Source organism: Episyrphus balteatus, chromosome 3, assembly GCF_945859705.1.
Source record: "Episyrphus balteatus chromosome 3, idEpiBalt1.1, whole genome shotgun sequence".
Taxonomy (NCBI): Eukaryota; Metazoa; Arthropoda; class Insecta; order Diptera; family Syrphidae; genus Episyrphus; species Episyrphus balteatus.
In genome coordinates, this window is record NC_079136.1 from 62,851,036 (window position 1) to 62,877,827 (window position 26,792).

General features: G+C 27.8%; 1 protein-coding gene across 1 annotated transcript; it reads right to left on the reverse strand.

Moving 5' to 3' along the window:
• Positions 1-1,271: 1,271 nt before the first annotated feature.
• Positions 1,272-18,222, reverse strand: LOC129915482 (epidermal retinol dehydrogenase 2). Its single transcript, XM_055995031.1, has 7 exons — positions 17,696-18,222; positions 6,810-6,965; positions 6,451-6,627; positions 6,253-6,325; positions 5,939-6,119; positions 1,653-1,778; positions 1,272-1,562 (listed from the first exon to the last, which is right to left on the reverse strand). The coding sequence occupies exons 1-7, from the start codon at positions 17,861-17,863 to the stop codon at positions 1,475-1,477; spliced, it is 969 nt and encodes a 322-aa protein (XP_055851006.1). The 5' UTR covers positions 17,864-18,222; the 3' UTR covers positions 1,272-1,474.
• Positions 18,223-26,792: the final 8,570 nt, after the last annotated feature.

Sequence of the window (26,792 nt, forward strand, 5' to 3'; positions counted from 1 at the left end):
TTTTTGCGCATTGTAAAAATCTAAAAATGGTTTTATTATTTAGAAGAAATATTTGGCTTTTTAATGGTATAATTTTTTTTGTAAGCTTTTAAAATTAAAAAAATTAATATAATGAGAAAAGAGAAAAGGTAATTTTTTTTAGCTTTTTCTTGTAAATTATGATTGTTTAAAATAAATAAACGCTTCAATTGACTCATTTTAAAAGCACACAACCTGTTTTCTCACTACGTTATCACGTAAAATCATCGTCCGTAAACCGGCTTTACAGACAACCTCTTATTTTTTAAATATCCCAAAACCACAATTTTCAAAAACAAATTGTTTTTATTTTCCGTCATAGAAAAGTGGGGAATTTTTTTTTTTATAAAATTATCATTTATCTTAAAAATGCTATTTATTAAGCTTAAAATTTCTTTAAGTTTAAGGCTTCTACGATTTTCTTGAAACTCCGATCTTAGTCATCAAACCGAAAACCATCTTTTGACTTTAACTATAAATACCTGAAAAAGGGATATCTTAACAAAAATTTCAATAACACGATTGAAAACCTCATTTAACTCTCTACAAAGAAATAAAGTCAACTTTATTAGAAAATGTTGTTCTTACATTTGTAATCGTTTTAGGAAAGTTTATCATTACGAGTGATCAAAATTTTGAGATGAAATAAAATAAAACATTTTTGCAGTTGTAAATAACGTACTTCTCATCATTATTATCACTAAAAAAATTTTTTTTTTTAAGTTAAATATTTAATACAAAAAATTGTCTGTTCTTGTAATTATTTGTGCTAATGTATAGTTATTTTCTTAAATTTTTTTAATTCAACTAAATTTAATTTTTAAGCATACAAATCATAATGGCTCATATTTTCTTATTTATTACCTACTATTTGTTTTTATTATTATTATTTATTTCTCTAAATCGGCCATTCCAAAGTAACGGAGAGGACATATTATATGGAATAAGGTAGCAAAATAATGATCTATTTTGCAATTTTGTTTTTAGGTCTGGATAAATATTTTTTTTAATAGGTTAGCAATTTTTTTTCGGAGATTTTTTCCTGGAGGTTTTGTCTTTACCCATGTCTGTCTTGGGGATTTTGGCGTTGGGGATTTTCTTTTTGGCATTATGGGTTTTGGTAATTCATCAACAACTCTTAGTTTGCATATATGTCAGTTTTGAGCCACCTACTTTTACAACAGATGTATGTATGTATTTTGGTATGATTTTTCATCAATACGGGTTGTCATAGGAGAAAAATGAAACGTTAATCAATTTTAAATATACTGTATTTTAACTTACAATTTCATATTCGTTTATTTATTTTATAAAAATTAATAAAATCTATATATTTTTATTTATTTAAATATAAATGTGTACTCGTATTTCATATTTGTATTATAAATTCATAAAAATTCATATCAACTTAAATCAAAAATGTACTCGTAAATGCTGAAAAAAGAAATGTCACACTTCACTTCCAATAGAATTGCGCCAACTTATTTGAAGTGCTATCGTAAAATTGCAAAAGTGTATAATCCTGCCATTTCACAGGTAACAATCTGGAAAAAGATTTAAAAGTAATACACAAAAATAACATGAAATCCATTGAGCTATAGAAAAACAAAATTCCCAAAGTGCTCTCTCCTTACCTGTGCAACCAAACTACAAGTGCAAACATTTTGGGGACATAAACCATTCGTTCATTTCGTAATATTCCTTCGACTATTTTCTCAGCCGTATATGATCCAGACATACATGGATATCGACTTAGTACCCTGGAAAAAAAATATATTTTTGTTTGTAAGATTTTTTCGTTTTTAAGTAAGAGCCAATTTTTCAATCTTCGAATAAACAGTCAGTTAACTGTTCGAAGAATAAAGTTATTAGGCTCATAAACAATCAGATAAAAACATTGAATTTTTCAATCAAGAATAATTTACTCTACAGAATAACAAAAAAAAATTGTCAAATTCAAAAATATTTAAAAATAAACGTCATTTTTAATCATGATTGTTTTTGTTTTCTTGTTTCCACTGTATTTTTTTCAAAATTCTTTCAAAAAAGCTTTGACAACTGACACAATATTTTTGTTGAGATTATTTTGTGTAATAATTTCATAATTGGATATATGGATATTTAAGTTTTCGTAAAATATTTTATAATTTGTTTGTATAATAATGTAATAAGACTTTGCTTTGCTATTAGTTGCGTTCAATTTTTTTACTGACAAGGGGTGTAGAATTATTATTTAACAATGCAAACAAAATTGCATATAAAATTAAATATTGGTTACAAATTTTAGATTTTTTGAATTAAAAAACAATGAAGTAATTCATTGTCTACAGTTAAAATGAATTCAACTTCAATTGCCAATTGTCGTATCTGGGTGAAACGCTTTGGAGCTTAGGTCATTTGACCTTTTTTTGGTTTTTCGCTAAAACGACTCTGACGATTTTGATTAAGAAAAATATAAAAATATATTTTTTTTTTTATTTACGGTACCTACCATAGAACCGTTTTCTTAGTGTCTAACATTCGCGTAAACAAATAAATCGATTTCAACGAAAATTTTAGTAGGTACTATATCTATTATATATATTAAAGTTTGGTTTTGTGTACGTTCGCTAACCGGCCACACCGGCTGACTTATTTTCTTAATTTTTTTTAAATCAAAGAGGTATAAGAGGAGAAGGTTTAAGGCAAACAAAATTTAAGATTTTATAGGGTAAATAGGGGTAACACGACATTGAAAAAAGAGGCTATTTTCTAAACGGTAAGTCGTAAAAAGTTGACTTTTTTTAAATGATAGACAAATTTATTCAATAGTTAAAAAAGGTATTGAAAAAATTCAAAAAAATTTCAAAGCCAAGTTGTGAAGGTTTTTTTGCAGTCATAGACCTGCGACAAAAGACTAATTAGAGGTACGCAAAATTTTGCACAGAAATTTGAGTTACACCATTAGAAAGATATTAAAAAAAAAATTAGGGGTCTAAAACGGATTTTTTTCATAGGCCCTGTATTTTGAAATAAAAATTTTTGAAAAACAACCAAATTTTTAGGGACATTTTTGAGTAGTCTTTTATTTTTTTGGAATTTTTTAAAGTCTGCAAAAAATCTCAAACTTATAGGAAATATAGGTTTTAATCATGCGCATGCATGTACAAAATTTTGAATTTTTAAAATGAGTTTTGACCGAATAACGGGAAAAACAATTTTTTTTTTTGTCCCAAGTTTTTTGTCCGTTTTTAACAGTTTTTTATTTTTATCTTTTTTTCTTCAATAGATAAATGAATAAAATTTACAGTGTAGATAGATAATGGGCAAGACTATATTTGTACAAAGTTTCAATTAATTTTGTAATGACAAATTTGAAATAACGGTAAAATAAAACTCTATTTTTCAACATATTACATCTTTTGATCTGGAGCTTATAAAAATTTGATTTATCTTTATTGAGCATCCTGATAATATTACCTTTCATTTGAAAACACATTTTAAGCGTGAGAAAATAAAATTACATGTTTTTTTTTGCTTTTTATATATATTAAAGTTTGGTTTTTTGTACTTTCGCTAACCGGCCACACCGGCTAACTTATTTTGCTTATTTTTTTTAAATCAAAGGGGAATAAGAGTAGAAGGATTTAGGCTAAAAAATTAATGATTTTATAGGTTAAATAGGAGTAACACGACATTGAAAATATATAGAGGCTATTTTCTAAACGGTAAGTTGTAGAGAGTTGAATTTTTTTTTAAATGATAGATAAATTTATTGTAAGGTTAAAAAAGGTATTGCAAAAATTCTAAAAAATTTCAAAACTAAGTTGTGAAGGTTTTTGTGCAGTGAAAACATCTGGTAGAACTTCGACAAAAGGCTTATTAAAGGTAGGGAAAATTTTTTACGGAAACTTGAGTTACACGATTGGAAAGATACTAAGAAAAAAATTTAGGAGTCTTATACGGATTTTTTTCATAGGCCCTGGATTTTGAAATTTGAATTTTTGAAAAACAACTAATTTTTAGGGACATTTTTGAGTAGTTTCAAATTTTTTTGTAATTTTTATACATAAGCCTCCAAAAAATCTCAAGCTTATAGGAAATATAAGCTTTAGTCATGCGCAAGCATTTACAAATTTTTAAATTTTAAAATGATTTTTGACCGAATAACGGGAAAAACAAGTTTTTTTGTCCCAAGTTTTTTGGCCGTTTTTAACATAGGACATATTTTACATAGGCCACTTTTGCTAAAAGTTTAAAAGTGAATATTTTTAAACTCATTATACGAACTTTTCAAGTTTTGATTCAATTTTTCATTTAAAATGTTAACTAATTATAGAGTCGAAAATTAAAAATAAGGCAAGTTTAGGATTCGTAAAAAAAATCGAAATCGAGATAACAATTTTACGTGACATTACGATGATGGAGAATGCCAAAAAAGTGGGTCCGGCAATTCTGTCTGTGAGTCTGTCTGTCTGTCTGTCTGTCTGTCTGTCTCTATCTGGACCTGCAGCCTATACGAGTGAAGTGATTTTCTTCAAATTTGGTATTTAGCAGTTTTGGGTGATTCCCTAGAGGGGAAATTGGAATTTTATTTTATGACCAAAACTAACAATACCTGCCATATAACGGAAATAGAAAAGCTAATTTTTTTCAAAAACGGCTCTTACGATATTGATTTAAATTTTTGTGTGAAGTATTACACATAAGAGCTAACTTTTGAAATAAAAAAATATTTTTTGTACCGTTATTAACGGTACCTGTCATAGAACAGTTTTTTTTATTTATGAATAATTCGTACAAGACTAATCCGCTTTTAACGAAAATTTATATACAAGAGCGTTTATGTAAAGGTAATATTAAAATTTAAGAACATTTTCAAAAAACACACTTTTGGATTTTTAAAAAATATTTCAAAAATTTTTTTCGAAAAATCAATTTTTTGAAAACGGTTTGACGAAAAATCTTTAAATTTCGTTTTTATGTGTAAATTAATTATTTCTTCAAAATGGCATACTAACTTTTTTTTGAAAAATGTTAGAAAACTTTTATTTACAAAATTATTTTTTTTAAAAACGGCTAGAACGATTTTCGAAATTTTTTTTCTAAAAATACCTTTTTATACAAGAAATAAAATGGCATACTTGGTTTTTTTGTAAAAGATCATTTAAAACGGTGTGTAATTAATTATAAAAACAGATTTAATTTTTTTATACTATACTTTTGAAATTTCTTCAAAATATCAAATTTTAAATTTCTTGAACAAAAACAAAAAGCCTTAACATTAGAGTTACTTTAAGCATAAGAGCAAGTACGTGCGACCCCAGTCCGGCAATTTATTTTTTTTTTGTTTTTGAATTCAAAAAAAATCAAAATTAATTTTAAAATATTAAGTTTTTCGAAACGGGCCGTCGATTGTCGATTGATATTTACTTTTTAATGGCATACTAAACTTTTTTTTTAATTTTTTGAAAATTTGTAGGTATAAACATAAAATTTTCAAAAAAAAAATCTTAATATTCTTTCTATACAAGAAATTTTATGACATATTAAATTAAAGAGATGTTTTCGTTTTAAAAATTTAAACCAATGCAAAAAAAAAATATTCAAATATTCTCATTCCTAATTAATATCACTTGTCAAAAAAAACTAATTATCTTCCCCAAACCAATATCTCCAACATACAACTTCCTAAGAGTAATCCTCCAAATTTAAGGAAAAGTTAATGAAATATTCAAAAACACATAATCTCAAGAAACCTAACCTTAAAACTGGTGTATCCGCTTAATTTATTATTTCCGGGGCCGGAAACATTACCAAACAAACTTCAATCTCGTGTTGCTTTATATCTCTATTTATCTATCTCTCTCTCTGTCTCTCTTTCTTTATCCATATCCATGTCCATTCATAATTAATGCTCAAATTAATTTCCCGCACTTACCCTAAATCATTGAGAGTCTCATAAACCTCTGCGTTTGTCTTCATGAAATACGGATGAGCAGTTGTTGTTCTTATAAAATCACAATCTGACAATCGTAATTCAGCCCTCAAGCAATCCATAAATCCTATAATTGCGTATTTTGTTGCCGAATATATTCCAGCTCCTGGCAATGCGATAAGTCCTTGAAAAAAAAAAATAAATAAAAATATTTAAAAAAAAATAAATTAAATTTAAGAAAAAAAATTTAATTTTTTTTTTATCTTTCGAAAGTGAAATTTCAAAGTTCACGTTTTGCACCCATATTTCGCACTCACCAGCCAATGAAGATACCGCAACAATATGCCCCGACTTCCTTGCTATCATTTTTGGCAAAAACTCTTTCGTTGTCTTTAAAATGACGAGAGATAAGACGAAAAAAGGATTTAAAATAAGAAAAAAAAAAGTTACAAAAAAAAAAGATAGAAAAGTATATCCAACCCCAGCTGACTTTTCTTCTTCAAGCATATACTTACCAAAATATACGAACCCAAATTCACCAGAATTATTCTTTCGATTTCTTCAGCCTTTAAGTTGGGCGTCGAATTCAAACTCATTAAGGCCGCATTGTTAATAAGTATATCCACTGGACCGAGATCCTTTTCAATTTTAACGGCCAGAACTTGAATTTCCCTATAGGAAGAGACGTCGGTCTAAAGATTAAACGAATAATATAACTGTCGAGTAAAATATTTTCGGAACGCAACGGAAATTACATTGAAATTGTAGGGAATACGACTATATATAACCTACAACTACAAGGAAAATCTTTGTGCTGCATCAGCACTTAGACATTTTTTTTTTTTATTTTAAGAAAATATAAGGCGAAACTTACCCTGTAGGTTTTAGCCATGGCACCAGGAATCTTTGATATTATTTCAATTGTTTCATTGCCTGCTTTGGTGTTCACATCGACAACGGCAATTTTACAGCCCTTTTTTGCCAACAAAATTGCCATTTCCTTCCCCAAGCCACTTCCGCCTCCGGTTATCTGTGTATTATAAGAAAATTACAAAAGGAAAAACAGTCATAGAAAGAGTATAAAAGAATTATGTATTATTTGAAACAGATCGAAATAATTGAATATTTGATATAGAAACTTAATACCCTGAGGATAATAATGAGAGAGTCCTTTCATACCTCGATGTAATTAATTCAAAATTGATTTTATATACAATTACACTTCGAAAATTTTGTTGAATTATATAAAAAGGTTGTGGAAGAACTAAGAACACGTTTTTTAATAAGTCGAAGTTAGAAGAATATTTGATTGATATTTTCAAATATGTAAGATGTACTGGTTTTGATATGGGAAAAATAGCAGTTCATTACCATAGAAACGCATTTTTGCGTTTTTGAAATACTTATGGGGAGAAATGGAAAGACTACAACCCCTAAAAACTGAAAACTCAAATATGGTTCAGTATCCAGAAAAAGAAAATGTACATATGTACGTGTAATGTAATAAATCATCAGCGAATTTTTTTTTTATTTTGTTGGTCACTGTGGTGTATGCGTAACTTTTTTTTGTTGAAAAAGGCTTAAGGTTTTAAGAAATCTGTCTGACGATTTGACCTTTGTTAACTAGTATCTGACATTTGAAATGGTTTAATTGTCATTTGAGAATGTGGATGTGCAAATGACATGTGCAAATTTGTCTTTTTGTACAAGCCTTACACAAATAATAAAAGTTGTTGGAGTGATCTAAAGGGGAAAAGATCTACATAATATAAAGGAACGTTTGAAATTTGAGTAGGAATGAGAAAAATAACTCACAATATTCAAATTAGGATTCGTAAAACAAAATCAAGCTTGAAAAAAAAAAAACGATGATAGAAAATGGGAAAAAAAGTGAGTCCTGCAATTCTGAATACTGGTGTGTTTGTTTGTCTGTCTATCTTTCTGTCTTTATCTAGAGCTTAAACCCAAACCAATTAAACAATTTGCCTCAAATTTGGTATGCATTTAAGGCTCGTAGGTGATTTCCGACCGCAAATAATATGTTACCTACTTTTGAAATATCTAATCTAAGTAAAAATACTATTTAAACCATTTTCTTGATTTTAACGAAAATTTGTTTGCAAAAACGTAGAAGAAGTCGTATTAATAACATTTTGCAAAATTAAAAATAAAAACAAATACCTACCTATACCTACTTTGTGATAAAAAAAAAATATTTGTTCTTATTGTTTGAACATTCACTTGAAAAAATTATATCAAGTTTGGTAAAAACGTGTCGTTAATTACTTCGTTAAGTGAAGTGGAGAGACTAAATTAATTTATACATAAAATTTGTTATCTAGCTATAGCTAGTCTTAACTTGACAAGGACAAAACCTAGCAGATTATTTTGTTTCGGCGGGGTTTAATGTATTGTTTAATGCAAAAGAGCTGAAAGGAAAAAGATTTGTATTCATTTATTATTTGATTAAAGAGAATAGGGTGACAATTTAAACGGTGAATACTGTCAAACTATTTCTGAACAAGTAGAAAAGATTCCATCAAAGAAAATAGGAGACAAAAATGAACAAAAGCGGGATCTGATCTTGCAAGACAATACTTCAATTCTCAAGAACTTTTTTGTGACAACTACCCTGTAACACATGGATTCAGTAAATTAAATCACTCGCCTCAAAACATAGATTTGGCCCTTCTAATTGTATTTTATCCCCAAGACTGTAAAAAGAACTTCAAAGAAAAAAATGTAGGTACCAGTAAAGTCGGAAATTTCTGCCTTTTTTTGAAGACCTTTTATAGCAATTTTAGAAATGCTCAATGCCATACACAGAAAAAAAGTTCGTTATGAGGTATCTAATGATCTTTTGAAAAATGTTAGAAAATTTGTATACCAATGTAAAAATATATTTTTTTTAAACAGCACTAATGATTTTCAAAAAAAAAAAAATATTTCTAAAAATTCCTTTTTATACAAGAAACCAAATAGCATACATAATTTGTTTCGTGGTGAAAAAAAAACTCATGAAATTCTTCGAAAAAATCAAATTATAGGTAATTTTTCCTTAATTTTTTTTTTTTCATAAAACGCTAACATTAGAGCTACTTTTACCATAAGTGCAAGTACACAGTCGTTTTCTTTTTGTTTTCCAAAATACTTCTTCATTAATGAAATCTATTGGAAAAATATCATTTAAAATTTTTTTTAGTAGCATTTATGTTTTTTTTTTTTTTCTTAAAAAAATGGTAGGTACTAAAAAATGTTTTGTATAAAAGGTTTTAAAATTCCAAACTACTTTAACTATAAGAGTAGGTAATGTAATACATTCATGAATTTTATATTTATTCAAAATAAGTAGATAAAAATGCATAAACTATTTTATATTTATAGAAAAACTAATACGTAACTTAATATTCTTTATCAACTTTAAACTACGTTGTTGTCATAAGCAGAACATTTATTTACCTCAATTTTAATATTTAATTAAAAAAAAAACAGTTTTGCATATTACTACTCGTTAAATTCATTTGAATTCATTCACTATAAATTCATGGCGTATAAAATTCCAAACAAAAATTATCGAAACTATGTGAAAACCCTTAAATCACATTTTGATAGTGTAAACATGATAAATTCATTGAAAATTCAATTTGATTAGACCCATTTGTTTGCTAAATAAGCGAAAGGGAAAATATTGATTTGTATTTTTTTTTTGTTAAAAAGTAAATAAACAAATCAAAAAAAGATCATTTTTCTGTTTATTATGTTGATTTGAAAATATGAATTATTTCATGAATGTGGTTGTTGTTTTTATTTTAAATGTCTACTTGTCTAAACTTGCACACCAAACAAAAAAAAAAAAAACTTTCATTAATTTTATAAATTTTGCTAGAGTAAGAAACATTTTTATTCAATAAAACAAAATTATCGAACATTCACATTCCATGTTCTGAAATGCAACTAATTAATATTCTAATCAGGTCACGCTCACATTCTAAATGATATCCTTCTTGATTTATTTTGATTCATTATTAATAATCTGCTAATTAATTAATTGAATTGTGAAGCCGTTGATATTGATAGCTATAATGGTGATAGAGAGATATTATTTATTTTTGATTTTGTGCTGCGAACAAATTGATTGATGACAAATCTGTACATTATGTTCGTGTCTCAAGCTTTTCTTTTTTTTTATTAATTAAAAACTAGGAAGACAAATGGAACAAAAAGCCTTCTTCAAGTTTGTCCTAAATATCTACAGTCTTTCGTTGAAATTATTTATAAACAAGTTCAGGATCATTTAAATTTTGATGTCAGTCTGGTTACTTAGTTTTCATATTCTCAACAAGATTTTTTTATTTTAATTTTATCATCTAACAAAAGATATAACCATCATAATAGTAATTGGCTAATTGAAAATGTAGATGTGTATATTTTGAAATAATAAAATAAAAGTCAACATACGTTGACCCATATCGCCCGTTGATGCTGTGCTCTCAGCTCTCCATTGACAAAATGTTCTTCATTAATTCGAAATTACAGGTCAAAAGGGTTAATTATGAGTATAAATACCATTAGGGGGTATGTAGGTCCGCCTGTATTTGCAGTAGACATTTAGTTAGTTTCATTTATAGGCATTCCATTTGGTTTCATTCATTCATCAGTATTTTACTCATGCAATTAGAAAACGTACCTAGTTTTCGGTTTAGGTAGGTGCATTGTATTATCTATGTAAGTTTATACAAAACATTTGCTTTAGTTCATATAGTTACTAAACAAATAAATCATTGACTTAGAGCAATTGTTTATAAACTTATTAATGGATGAAAATGCATCGTGCGATTAAAAATTGCTCTTATGCTTAAAGTAACTCTAATGTAAAAGCTTTTTATTCAATAAATTTAAAGTTTGATATTTTGAAGAAATTTCATAAGTAGTATAAAAAAAAATCTGGTTTTATAATTAATAAAACACCGTTTTAAATGATCTTTTACAAAAAAACCAAGTATGCCATTTTATTTCTTGTGTAAAAAGGTATTTTTAGAAAAAAATTTTCGAAAATCGTTGGAGCCATTTTTTAAAAAAATAATTTTTTATCAGGGTGTCCCAAAAGTAATGGATCAAACGAAGTATGCTGATAGGGGGTCTTAAGGGCTCTCAGAATTTGGTAACTTGTTCATCCCAAATCCTTACGGTTTTCGATTTAATGCAGTTTTTGTGAAATTTCGAAAAATCTCGACTTTGCAACAGTATTTTGCTTCCAACGCTCATAATTGATTTTTGTTTTTTACAATACTTTCACTAAAACATTGCCTAATAATAAGAAATAATTAATTAATCAAAATATTTTTTATTTCATACGCCATTTTGCTGCAAATTAATTAACAGTTCCATGTTTTATAAAAACTCGATTTCTTTCTTTTATTTCAGAGCAACACCCTGAAAAAAATTTGTATGGTGTGGTACTGGTTTATTATTTTGAAAACTTGCCGTGTTATTGCAGTTTTCAAAAATGTATAAAAATTTCCAAAGTTGAAATTAGAACGAAAGATATTAGAATTTGAATGCAAAAAAACAGACGTTTTCAGAGCAAAATAACAAACAAAAATAGAGGCTTTTGTTCAATAAGAAATAAACAAACAACAGTCGAGAAAATGTGTTTATTTTTCTTTGTTATTTTTCTATGAAAAGACCTGTTTTGTTGCTTTTAAATTGTAATATCTTCAGTTCTAACTTCAACTTTGGAAACTTTTATACATTTTTGAAAACTGCAATAACACGGCAAGTTTTTAAAATAATGAACCAGTGCCACACCATACAAATTTTTTTCAGGGTGTTGCTCTGAAATAAAAGAAAGAAATTGAGTTTTTATAAAACATGGAACTGTTAATTAATTTGCAGCAAAATGGCGTATGAAATGAATAATATTTTGATTAATTAATTATTTCTTATTATTAGGCAATATTTTAGTGAAAAAATTGTAAAAAACAAAAATCAATTATGAGCGGAGGAAGCAAAATACTGTTGCAAAGTCGGGATTTTTCGAAATTTCACAAAAACTGCATTAAATTGAAAACCGTAAGGATTTGGGATAAACAAGTTACCAAATTCTGAGAGCCCTTAAGACCCCCTATCAGCATACTTCGTTTGATCCATTACTTTTGGGACACCCTGTATATAAAAATGTTCTAACATTTTTCAAAAAAAAGTTGATATGCCATTTTGAAGAAATAATTAATTTACAGATAAAAACGAAATTTAAAAATTTTTCGTCAACCCGTTTTCAAAAAATTGATTTTTCGAAAAAAATTTTTGAAATATTTTTTAAAAATCCAAAAGTGTGTTTTTTGAAAATTTTCATAAATTTTAATATTACCTTTACTTAAACGTTCTTGTATAAAAAATTTCGTCAAAAGCGGATTAGTCTTGTACGAGTTATTCATAAATCAAAAAAACCTTTCTATGACAGGTACCGTTAATAACGGTACAAAAACTATTTTTTTTATTTCAAAAGTTGGCTCTTTATTTTAATCAATATTGTTAGAGCCGTTTTAAAAAAAAATTAACTTTTCTATTTCCGTTATATTGCAGGTACCGTTAGTTTTGCTCATAAAAATAAAATTTCAATTTCCCCTCTAGGGAATCACCCAAAACTGCTAAATACCAAGTTTGAAGAAAATCACTCCACTCGTTTAGGCTGCAGCTCAAGATAGAGACAGACACACAGACAGACAGACAGACAGACAGAATTGCCGGACCCACTTTTTTGGCATTCTCCATCATCATAATGTCACGTAAAATTGTTATCTCGAGTTCGATTTTTTTTACGAATCCTAAACTTGCCCTATAGTACCTATATCGCAAGTAAAAAACTTTACCTAATATTAATATTCATAAAAAATTATATTTTGTTATGGTAGCCAAGAATACACTGATTTGAAAATTGATCAATATTCACTGACAATTTAAATGAGTAGAATGTTAAAAAAAGAATGGCTTTAGAGTACATGAGTATACACAAGAACTGTCAGTTGTTATACTGATGGTTTTTTCATGTTCCAATAGTTTTTAAAATATTACTGAAGAAAAATGTGACTTTCGATCATTTATGCTAGACCATGAGAAATAACTTAACTAGGGACAGGTATTTAATCGATTGAATAACAACATTTCGATTTTTGACAAAAAAAAAAATAATAAGACAAAAATCTTCTTATACAAAATAGCGGCCAAATTAGGGACAGCTATAACAAAAATTGATTTCTAGCCCAAGAGGTTTGCCACAAACCAGGAAGAAATTTGATCTTGAATCATTTTGGTTCTATTTGCCGATTGTTGTAAAATGCAAAAGTTTTTTCAAAATTCATAAAAGCATATTATTAACAATATTTTATAAAAAATTTTCTAAAAACTTAAGAAATAAAATAAAATATTATGTAAATGTAATCTTCTTCGTAGCCAAACGAAAGAAAGGTCACGAAATAAGGAAAAATTTAAAATATTATGTTTTCAAAAATACAAAAACATCTCTTTAAGTGTTTTTTAAGTGAATTAAAAAAAAAAAAGATTTGGTATGCCAATTAAAAGAAAATATAAGGTAAATGACATAATTATAAATTTCAAAAATTTGAATTCCAAAAAAAATGATTTTTCAAAAAAAAAATTATTATTAAAATAAGTTTATTATTGTTTTTGAAAGTTTTTCTTTAATTTGTTAATAACGGCTCAAGACATTTTTTTTTATTCCAAAATTCAAACCTTATATACATTATACCTATGTATGTAGGTACAATATACAATTGTACATTATACATACATACATTCTACATATATTTTTTTTAATCAAAATCGTTTTTGAGAAAAACAACCTTTTCTGTTTTGGTTATATAGATGGTAGCGTTAATTTGAGTTCAAAAGCTCAATTTGCACTCTACTACGGAATCACCAAAAACTCTTAACTGCGAAGATTGAACAAAATCGCTTTTTTAGTTATGTCATTGTGATTCATACCCTTTCGATTTCTTTTCCTAAAATTGCCCTTAAGTTCCTTTGTACATACAATATATCACAAGTAAAAAATCAAAAGTAGAAAAATTTTATTTTTTTTTTAAATTTTTTCCAAAACATTTTGTAAAAATTTAGCGCACAAAAATTATATAATTACTCGTAGAACCTTGAATTTTTTTTTGTATAAAACAATGTTTGCATAATATTTGTATGTAATAATTTTTTTATGAGAAAATTAATTTTGTCCAAATTTTTTACTATATGTATAAAAACTGTATAGGCACTAAAGCCTAGCCTAGTATGCATATCGACCGAAAATTTGGTTCTCAAACAAAATTTTGTAGAGAATTTTATATGGGAGCAGATTTGTAAAAAACTAATTCTTAAAAAAAAAAACAAAAAATCATATGGACCCAGTGTGGACAACCGAAGATTAGGTAAAGTTAATTACCAAGTCAACTTTTTGTCTTATACCTATTTTCTTTAGAGCGATTACCTCCAATGTGACGTATTCCAGTTATTATAGTGCTCGCCAAATAAATCAAAGGTATTCTAATATTAAAATTTATCTCTTCGGTTTTTGCGAAAATTTACAAATTTTTGGTTATACATTAACTAAAACCAAAATTTTTGCAAACAAATAGGTAATACAAAAACAAAATTTTTTTTTAGCCAAATAATTTGTTATTTTTCTTCATTAAAAGTTAAAATTTTAAATGGTTTCTCTAAACTAATATAGCAGGCAAGGTTCGAACAAGTCGAGCATCTTGATTATAGTTTTTGTGAGTAGGTGTTTTAAAAATAAGGTCCTCTCTTTTATATAAAAAAATAAAATATTTTAAAAGACAATGTTGAAAATGAATTTTTAGGAAATAAGATAGAAATCAATATAATATTGAAGATAAAATAAAGAGTATGTTGAACCATAACAACTTCTATATAAGTCAAATCCTTACAAAAATAGGACTTAGGGTCTTTACCTATATGTTTTTATGCTTCTCATGCATATCAAAGAATTTTCTTATTCGTACGTAAGATCAAATTTAATTTTTAAGAACAGATTTGTGCTTTCGTTACAGACTGTTTTAAAATTCCGATTTAAAAATTGTATTCCTTTTGAAAAATATGTATGTACCGCTACGCAATGCAAACGTAAAAATAGAAAAATTTGATCTTTAATATGAATGAACGCACATGGTCTCGGAATGCAGGTGCGGTCGTTCACATTCAAATTCATGTGTTTCACTTTTTGCGACTTAATTTTAATACCTACAACTCACAAAGCAAAACACATTCCAAATCATATCGGAAACAGATTGTGGGTCCAGAAAGAGAACAAATCTTTTAAAGAATCCAAGGTTGTAAAAATATCAATTTAAAAAAAAATGCATTTGAAATTTAAAAAAAAAAAATATTTATTGCAAATAAAAAAATTTGCATTGAAAAAAAAAATATTTATTGCAACTGAAAAATATTTTTATATGGCAACTGAAAAATATTTGCATTAAAAAAATATATATATTTACTGCAGTCAAAAATATTTTGCATTAAAATAAAATTTTATTGCAGATGAAAAAAATTTTGCATTGAAAATAAAATTTTTATAGCAAATAAAAATATTTTGCATTTCGAAAAAAAAATTTATTGCAAATAAAAAATTTTCTTGATTGAAAAAAATTGTAAGAAATTCGACGAGCATAAAAAAAAATATTATAAATAGTGGAGAATATTTTTTATTTGCATTTTTTCAATGTAAAATATTTTTATTTGCAATAAAATAATATTTTCAATTCAATTTTTTTTCATTTGCAATAAAATATTTTTGACTGCATCTATAAATATATATTTTTTTAAATGCAAATATTTTTCAGTTGCAATATAAATTTTTTTTAATTTAAATATTTTCAGTTGCAATAATTTTTTTTTTTAATTTGTAATGGAGAGCAAATGCATTAAAAATAAAATAATTTTTTACAACTCTGAAAGAATCATAAACCAACAATTTTGACTTTTTTTGTGAAATAGTAAACAAAAAAAAAAAGATTTTAAAAAGATTAAAAATGATTCTTTAAAAACCTTATTTCTACTGATCGGAAATTTAAAATTGATGTCTTCAAACTGAGGAAAAATGACAAAATTTCTTATATTATTTTATATTTGTACAATTAAAGCTCTAAGGCCCATTTGCTCATACTAGTCATAAATTCTCATCTTAGCTAGGTCGAACATAACTCTTGTGTTTTACTTAGTTTATTCTAAGTTGCTAAAAAATATTTATGTTTAACCTAGCAATGATTTACTTTCATGATATAAATCGCTGAGAACTTCAAATTCAAAAGTCAAATCAATAGAAACGTCAAATAATTTAAATAGATTTTGAGCAATTTAGCAATTAATATACAACAATATCGTTAAATTTTCAAGTTTGTGTCTTTATCTTGCGGAATAAAAGTGTAAAAAAGTATATTTGAGCCAAAAATAAGTGTTAATTGGTAAAACAAAAATTATTCGTGTGTGTGTGTAAATGTGCTGGTGTGTCAAAATTAGTCAATGAAATATGACAGCAAAATAGTGTCTCATACAAAAAACTGTGGTGTAAATTGTACCATCTGTGGATGGTTTAAGTTAATGAATGTAAGTTTATTTTTATTAAATTGATAATAAATCATGTCCTTTGTACTACCGACATCAATTTTTGAGCGACATTCTTGCTTTTTTCATAAAATAAAAGTGCCTAGGTAGAACATAACAGCTTAAGTTCTACTATTTCTTCCCCCTAAGTTATGTTAAACTTAGAGGAATTTATGACACAGTTTGAAGTTCGTGCAAACCGTAATGTAGAACTTAAGGGTTTATGTTTCACATAAATATTTAAGACTCGTTTCAGCAAATGGGCCTAAGGCTATTACGTATTTACGAAAAAGAACCGAAAAAAAACTGTCAATTGTTTCAAAATTGAAGCAGTCAAGTGAATCTGGAACCACAAAAGAATAAAATCTTTGTTTTGTTACCTAGCTGCTATATAATTTTTGATAACTTTTAATATCTTATTTTTGGTTGTTTTCGATTTCCGCCCGGTGTGAAATAGCCACACCTTTAATAACTACCATCTGTTATTAAAGTGAGTAAATTGCAAAGTCTTCTAGCTATAACATAATAAAATTATTCCAGTTAAACATTTCCCTCAGGAATGTAATCTAATACATAATTTTATTTCAATCGACAGCGAAAAAATCACAAACCAATCTTCAAAAACGTTCAACTTAACCAGTGACCTAATTATATAGGTAACATAAGACAAACAAACACCGGAATGTAGCACACAAAGATGTAAGCAAAAATAAATAATATAAAAATGTAGTATCTATAGAAATGGTAATTCAAGTTCTATGTTGACATTGAATCCCCCAAAGAGAATAATATTCATTCATTCTAAACCGTGTATACAAGTATTTGTGTGTTGTGAAGACTGCACCTATAGAAACTATATAAAACCGGAAAGTTATTGGAAAAAATGCATTCCCTAGCGTCTTTCTAGATAAAAAAAATAATAATAACAAAAAACTACTAAAAGTAGGTATATAGTTTGCTAACACTAAAATGCTTTTTAGAAAAAACAATGACACAACAAAAAAAATCGGCGGCATACTAAAAAAGTTTGTTATTCACTTTACAAAAGAAGATCTTATCTCAAATCGTTTACTTCTCTCACAAAAAAACTGAATAAAAAACACACTCAAAACCCCGCGATCAACTCACCAAAACAACTTTTCCTTTAACATCCTTTTCCTTTGATCCAAATAAGTAATCCAAAATATGTTTCAATCCGACAGCAAATAAAACTATTGGCAATAAAAGTAGACACAAAAGTATCTTCAAATTGAAGATCAATCTTTGGCGTTTTTCATTAGCTTCTGATTCAACCATATTTGTTGATCTTGTTTTTTCGAGATACTTTTTTATTTTTTATCTAGATACTTTTATTACCGACAAAAAAAGTAAGTATCTTTAAGATATTTTTTTTTATATAATTCGCACAGGTGTTTGGAGTTTTTTTTATTTTGCGACTCGATCATCAATACACACGGAAACCAACTGAATTGTGATCATCGAAGAAAATGCTGACTTGATCGATGTAAGATACTTTTAGAACCGAGCACTTCCAAACAAACTGCTGCTGCTGATGTTGCTTCTCCTTGGCTAAGTTCGTAGCTTGAAATACGAAAAAAAAAAAGCAGGGAGTAGCCACAGCCAGTTTTGGTGTCGACGATGACGATGATAATGATGATCATCATGAAGATCGTTATGATGACGAATAGACGACGTAAGGTATGGAGGGCATCAGAATGAGAATGCTTGAATGGAGGTAGAATTTCAAATAAAAAAAAAAAAGATTCATATTCCCAGCACGCAACGGAACCAGCTTTGAACAAAAAAGGAGAGGGGTGCATACAAGTACCCTTGTATCTCTATCTAACTTTTTTTTCGAGTCTCGAAAGTCAGTTTGTTTATTATCTTTGAATCGAAGATAAAAAAAAAATAATGAATTTTCTCATGATAATTCAGTTATTTATCAACGAGAGCTTTTGAAGTGCTTTTGTTCTCTGAGATAATTAAAATTTTAGATAAATGTACACAGATAGATAGATAGTTAAGTGATCAAGTGACGAAATTTTTAGATTTGACATTGAAAAGCACATCATAGAGACAGAGAGTCATGAAGTTGAATGGCTTTTGTGTATATTTGAGAGTGCTAATGGTCTCTCTCCCATCAATAATTTTGGACTGTTAATCAATTGAAAATATGCTTTGAACAGTTTTGAATTGTTAAAAATGGGCTTGGTTTGAAAATTAGAATTACGTCAGAGATAGGTATCATTTTTTTTATTGCATCTACATTATTGGAATTCTTAATTTAGTTTCTATTTTTGGTGAAATTAAAAATAAAGAAGCAATAACTTGTGTTTGCTAGCTTAACTTTGCGTCATCAATACAAAAGTTGAATATTGCGCTTAGATTTCAGTCTTAAAACAAAAGATTTAAGACCCGTTTGCTGAATAGAAACTTAAGCATTTAAGTTTTACATAAATCCTTATGTGAAAGTTTACGCAGAGGAAAAAGTAGGGAATAAGAGTTTATGTTCAACATTAATTATTTAAGTTTCTATTCAGCAAATGGCCCTAAAAGTTTTTTTTTCGATTTTTGATTCTCATTAGTTATTTCAAACGAAACTTCAATTCAACAATTTTATGTCGTCAAGTTAACCGGTGTCCGATACTATTTTACCCACCCGACTTGCTTGGAAGTTTTAACAGAAAAAAACGTAAAAATAATATTTTCTTTCAAGTGGAAATAAATTTAAACATTCGAAATGTTTCTTTAAATGATATTCATATTAACTTGCACAATGGTTAGGTTAGTGCATTGGAAGCCAGGGAACTGGGTTCGTATCCCATTCTTCAACTCTTTAAAAACATTTTTTTTAGGGTACTGATGCATCTCTGCTGAGCCGTTCGAAATCTGCCATCCCTTCCATTCTTGCAAAAAAATAAGACGCACACAAGAAATCAGATATGTTGAGAGTTGTTAATCACTAGGCCTTGCTCATTTATGGGATATCGTGCCACAAATTTATTAACAAATTTATTTATTTTTAAATAGAATTATTTTGCATAAAACTGAGAAAAATTGTATACCCGCAACGAAGTGCTTTGCAATCAGTTCTTCATATGAAAAGTGCTCCGCGACTAAACAATATTGGGAACCAATTCTATAGACATTCACTCTGAGAAAAAATTAAAAAAGGCTAATGAATTTCAAGTGAAACCCCCTCCATATTTTCATCAGCTTAGACTTAACAATTCTACAAGCATAGAATTTCAGCAAGTAGATGTAATATTATCACGATCTCTAGCGGGCTGATTGTAATCATCTAGACCAAATGGTCTAAAACTCGATAACAACCATTGCGAAATATCAGAAGTTCCCAGAAGGGTTTAGAACTCTCGATCTGATCCTTCGGCTAGAGTATTTACCATGTTCTCTATTTCGATTGCTTTTGAATTGCATAACATTAAAATTTAATGTTAAACCGTTGAAAAACACAACTGCTAATAATTCTAGTAGGTATATAATTTCAAACTCCAACTATGTACGAGTATGAGTAAGAGTATGTTGTGTATCAACACTTTTTATAATCTTGTTTTGGATTTAATCATTATTCGATTAGTTTTAAGAGTTCAACCTAATACGGTCCCTACGGCGTATGTGTAACTTTTTTTAGCGATCAATAAACATTCGTTTAAATTACATTAACAGAATATGTGTAAAACTGAACTATTCGCTATGAGGTCCGAGAATGGTAAAGCACTTGCCTAGTGAGAGCGACCCAAGAGTTGTTTTTTGTTTTATTTTTTTAATTAAAATGTCTCTACATAAAAAAAAGAAGATTTTCATCTCAAATAAAGTGGATCTATTTTAAATTAGCACTCATTAAAAAAAATTAAGAAGATTTGTCCGCTTAGTTTAAGACGAAAGTCATCTTGGCAAAAAAAAAAAACATGTACATAAATCCGTTTACTTAATTACAGAATCCGCTTGTTTTTAGGTGGTCTTTTTTGCCGTGCGGCTTCCGTTATTCGTTATAAGTTCAGTTTTTTTTTTCAAAACTTCCGGGTTTATTTTTTCAAGCTCCACCAAAATTGTATCCTGTAATATCCCCAAAAAGATTCTCAATTTGATAACAATTGGGACAACAAGCATTGTGTTGTTGAAAAATTAACTGTTTTCGTACTGCTCATCCAAGAATGAAAGGATTTTGAAATTTTTTGAAACTTTTTTTGTTAGTTTGTTTTTCTTTTGAATGGCATACCAACTGTTTTAAACAAAATTTTTGTCAGCAGCTGATAATGTAAGGCTGTTGAAGGATTTGTCTTTTGCACCAGAGGTCTGGGGTTGAAATCCCAAGAAAGCCCAATGCTTACATTTTTTACTTTACTGCTGCTACTAAAAGAGCAAAAAAGTGCGACCGATATTTTGTTATTATTCACAAAATCAAAACAGCATTATTATTATTTTGTTTAACAAAGTCAAATTTTTATTTTATTAACTAAATAGATAAATCAGGTCCTAATAAACTTGACTATTCATAAAAATAAGTTGTTCTTAATTTATTTCTACTTTTAACACTTAATACATCCAATTATAGTAAGAAAATTTAAATAATACCTACTTGTGTTTTGTTTTGATATTGTATAATTTTTATTATTAATGAAAGTGGTAGGTATAGTTCTATTTGGGGGTAAAAATCTGTTAATTTTCTTTGATAATTTTGATAAATGTAATTGATAAATCACCTGAATTCCCTAACATTTAGCTTAATTACATATTTTTAAAAACTTAAAAACGCAAACCCTTAAATATTTCGAAATATGAAAAAAATGAACTTATACCACTTTTAAATAAAACTGATCATATTAAGACAGCAACACATGCATGGATTGCTTGACGAAAATAACTTTTTTGGCATTTTCCAAAATCCGTGATGTTGATTTCGATAAAATAAAAAAAAATGAGCTTTCCCTTTTGAATAACCAAATCTTCAGTTAACCGAACTATCAACTTAACCTTCTATTAATTCATACAATTAAAATCAACGTGGTCCCTGTGGTGTATGTGTAACATTTTTTCTGTTTTAAATGAGTACAAAAATGGTTATTTCAGATTTGAAAAAAAAAAAAACTAAATTTATGGATTTTCAATCAAAATTTTACCAAAATTAATGTTTGGATAAATAAATGTATTCATTAATAATCTTATCAGTGAAAATAGTTGCTATAAGTATTCTAATGTTACGTAAGAAAAAAAAAATTAACCAAAACTAATTTGTAAAAAAAATCGTTCTTAAATCCAATATTTTGAAGCAAACAAAAATTCTAGTTTCCAGTTAAATAGTTTTACCAAGTCAATATATCGAGAGATTTATTGAGAATTATTTTAACACAAAATTAGAATTCGCTTCGTTCGTTATACCTGAGTTATAATAATTATATCCCCACATAAATGTAATATGTTTCCTATTCGATATCGAATCAATGTTTTTTCCAAAGAAATTAAAATTCATGTTGTTGCACTATGAGTAGTCGATTTGAATGCACCAAACTTTATTCGAAACTATCAAAGTGTTGAAGCAAAAACATAAAATGCAAATAGAGTTGCAATCAATGGAATTATATATATTTACAATTCAAGAATATCCTCTCTCATCACATCCGCGTTAGCAAAAGTGTTATACAAAATAAATCGGAAATGAAAGCAAAGAAAAAAACGAAATTTAATTTATTCTACCATCACAGCATATTTCCATCCATTAGCCTTTACTGCTAATAGCTTCAGAGTGAATGGTGCAAAAAATAAATATAAAAAACAAAAACAAGAGGAACATCTCAACACGTGTTCTCTGTGTAATCTCATTAATATGATATCTCACCCGTGATTTTAATTCCCATTTGCATTCGCCGAACTTTTGTGTGTACGTGCAGCAGCATCCACATGGGTGCTAATATACACTACTTCACCCAGGATCTCTGGATAACATCTTGTCCGGAGCAAAAGAATATTTTGTACCTACATATTTTTACCCCTTTTGTTCTTGCGTTCGGATCAGTGCGTCTCTCTGGTGTACTGGAATATAATGCATCTAGATCTCACTCCAGATATCGCGCGAATGACACAAGAGACATTGCTGCGCGCAAGATGTTCCTCATTGGGGCAGGCCATGGATGTAGATACATTTTTCCCTGCACAAAGTATACTCTTCGTTCAAATATCTTTGGGTGACACTCTACACAAAAAAAAAAAAACATGGTCCAGAGGGATTTATACAGGGTGTCCCGGAATGAGATAAGAACATTTTGAGGGATGATTCTTGGGTATATTCTAAGAAAAAAATTGTTCTACAGTAACTCTCTATCTGCAAAATTGATACCCTTTAGCGATGATTTAAGAAAACGCTTCTTTGGTATGCCTTTACTCATGTTAATGTTAATAACTCCGTTAATACTTACGATAGAAACTTCATTAATGTCTAGATTTTTAGAAGAAATGCTATTCTTTGTAAAAAATGTTAATGTCTTTTTTTACTGCTCAGTTATTAATTTTTAAAAGAATCATCCCTCAAAATGTTCTTATCTCATTCCGGGACACCCTGTGTATTGCAATATATGGAATGGATGTGGTAGTCGCAGAAGCCAAAGCCCCAGAAGCAATCGACCGCAGAGATGGGAGTCAAACTTTGCATATAGTCTGTCTATGTTGGAGTAGCAACATCTGTTGTTTAAGCTGGATGACGTTGATGGGCACAATATGCGCGCACCACAACGCACATGCAAATTGGTTTTTTTTTTTTTGTTGTTCCTACTCGTAGCCACTTTTTTGTGCGACGCGCTTGCGTCTTGACTTTAGCTCTGGCTCTAGCTCCTCTGTCTATATTTATGGAATTTTATTTTTTTTTATTCTGCGGTCCAGAATCCCGCGGGAATCTATTATAAATGGGTTCATTGACTGGAGCGCATGTGCGAATTGCTTTTTGCATGGCATTAGATTCTCTGTGTGGCCGCAATAATGACACGTTATCATTTGGTATCTGTTGAAGCTATGTTTTTTAGTTAACATCTGCATCTGGCAGGAAAGTGTCAACTTTGCGCTTGTTATGATGCAGTGCAATGTTGTATGAGGTCATTAGCATTTAGCATTAGGATTTGAGATGGGAATTCGTTCATGATTTTGGAGATGTACATATACGTTTTCGAAAGGGATTTTGACCTTTCTATACAGTTGCACATATGTTCCAGTGTTTTGGGAAAACTTCTTATTCCTGAAGAAAATTTAGTCAAAATACCACGGAAATCTAGGATTCCACACACATACGTAGTTGAATTTGCAGTATACAATTTACAATTTACAATTTACAATTTACAATTTACAATTTACAATTTACAATTTACAATTTACAATTTACAATTTACAATTTACAATTTACAATTTACAATTTACAATTTACAATTTACAATTTACAATTTACAATTTACAATTTACAATTTACAATTTACAATTTACAATTTACAATTTACAATTTACAATTTACAATTTACAATTTACAATTTACAATTTACAATTTACAATTTACAATTTACAATTTACAATTTACAATTTACAATTTACAATATACAATTTACAATTTACAATTTACAATTTACAATATACAATATACAATTTACAATTTACAATTTACAATTTACAATTTACAATTTACAATTTACAATTTACAGTTTACAATTTACAATTTACAATTTACAATTTACAATTTACAATTTACAATTTACAATTTACAATTTACAATTTACAATTTACAATTTACAATTTACAATTTACAATTTACAATTTACAATTTACAATTTACAATTTACAATTTACAATTTACAATTTACAATTTACAATTTACAATTTACAATTTACAATTTACAATTTACAATTTACAATTTACAATTTACAATTTACAATTTACAATTTACAATTTACAATTTACAATTTACAATTTACAATTTACAATTTACAATTTACAATTTACAATTTAAAATTTACAATTTCAATATAATAATGATATAATTTGGTTTGTGCTTATTAATCAAATGCAACCGAACGAATTGATAGATATCCAATTGGTGATAAGAAGTGCAATACAATTGTAAATGGAACTAACGAAAACGTTTACAGGCCATTGCCCTAAAATTGAGCTATCGGTACTTCTTGTGAAGTTTTAAGGTTAGAATTTTATTGTGGTTATAAAAAGTTTAAACATTTTTCATATCATAAGCAAGTATAAGTAGGTATCGGAGTTTGCCCTTTTATACTTTTTGTTTACCTATATCTTCTTCACTTTAACACACGCATACCTATGTAATGTATAAATTAATAAGGCACAAGTACTTTTATGTCAGGAAGTTGCTTTCAATGTTTTGGCGGAAGTTTCATTTAAAGAATTCGTAGCAAGACAGGTGCTGAAAAATGTTGTTAAAAATATTTTAGGCAGGTGGGTAGCCATTTCGTCTACACACATTCTTACCTTTTCATACCTACTGGGTAGATAGTTATTGAATATTCATTAGAATAAGACGATAGGTACCCCAATACCTTTTATGGTTTATTAATATACCAAATCTAGAATTTAAATATAATTAAGTATTAACCATGCACAACAGAGCCATATTTTTTAGAACTTTTTTTTTAACAATTAGATTATAAAGTTATGGTGATGGTGTTGTGTTTTTTTTTCTGGTAAGCAGTTGATTTGATGAATACAAATCAATGGGTTGATTTTAACTTTTATATTTAATGCATAATTTAATGTTATGCAATTAACAGAGATGAACTTATCATTAATCGTATATTTTTATAGTTTATTGACTATAATTATCACAGTTTTTATTGCAGTGGGGAATAATAAAAGATTTATTTATATACCTTCTTAAATAATATAATATTTAAAATGTTGAAGTTGTTCGAATTTGATGGGTGCATTCAATTCACCCTTTTCAGATATTAATGGCCGATTTCATGAAGGACTGTTAAACATTTAACAGGCTTTTAAACCCTAAAATGGGATTTTCTGGTTTCACCAAGCACTTTTAAATTTAACAAGCTTTTAAACACTTTTATAAACTAAATGCCCATTTTTGCCTCATTAAATTTTAAAAGTGTCATTGAAATGTCATCAGATGCAGTAAAGAAGTGAATATAATAGCTAACATTTTTTTGTAACAAAATAAATATCCCTTTTACATATTGGTGAAACCAAAAAGATTTGTTCATGAAATTGGATATAAATCTTTTATAACTTGATAGACGCCAAGTTGAGTTCTGTAGTATATTTTTGGATCGATTTAGAATTTGAACAAGGTTTATATTATTTAAAGCATTTAAAAAGGAAAATCATCTCTCAAGGGCAAAGTCACACCTAGCTTGCACCAGAAGCTATCAAATTCATCTTCAATTTTAGTTTTATGATTTCCTCATTTCAATTCCCTTGAAAAATCGTTAGGTATTTTTTTCGATCTCCCCCTAAATTTGTTCCACTTACATATCTATAACATTTACGTTGTGAAATTTCAATTCGCTATCTTAACCGCAAGAGGGTGCTAGTTTAAGTTTTGTAGGTAATCTTGATTTTTTTTTTTTTTAATTTTTTTTTTTAATGCAAATATTTTATTTAAGTTTCACTTGTATATGAAACATATAAAATTTTTTGTTTTTCGAAAAAAGTGGGCAATAATTAATAATAATAAATACCTATTGACGAAATTTCCTTGGAAGTGGCCCCAGAAATTATTATTTCGATATTTTTTCAGAATAAGTACAACAACCATAACTTTCAAGTAATTTTTAACTTAAAATAAAAAAAAATTATTTTATATTATGATACCAGTAGGAGTAGAACCAAACTAGGGGGTGGTCCAACGTTTATTTGAAAATTTTATTTTTCCCATACAAGCGTGGACCACCTTAATAGGTACTGTTGGAACGTATTGGATCCGACTGAAAAAACTTGTTTGAATCTTCAAGCAGAAGTTTTAACCTTTTATTAAAATAAATTATTTAATATATTTACATAGAAAGGTATTATTTTATACTACTTACAATAGTTTTTTCTTCTTTTTATTTTCTTTATGTTTAATCGGTATCTTAGTATATTTAAGTTAGTTTTTAAGATTTAAGCTAAGATTTAATTTTAAGTGATTTTTTCACAATGGCGGCTGGTAGTAAATCAAGTTGTAAAAGGCGGAAGTTCAAATCCGCCATT

Coding starts and splice junctions, on each gene's coding strand:
- LOC129915482 (XM_055995031.1), bottom strand. CDS start 17,863: ATGGTTGAATCAGAAGCTAATGAAAAACGCCAAAGATTGATCTTCAAT. Junction 6,120..6,252: donor TGCGGTATCTTCATTGGCTG/GTGAGTGCGAAA, acceptor TTTTTTTTCAAG/GACTTATCGCATTGCCAGGA. Junction 1,779..5,938: donor GAGACTCTCAATGATTTAGG/GTAAGTGCGGGA, acceptor TTTTTTTTCCAG/GGTACTAAGTCGATATCCAT.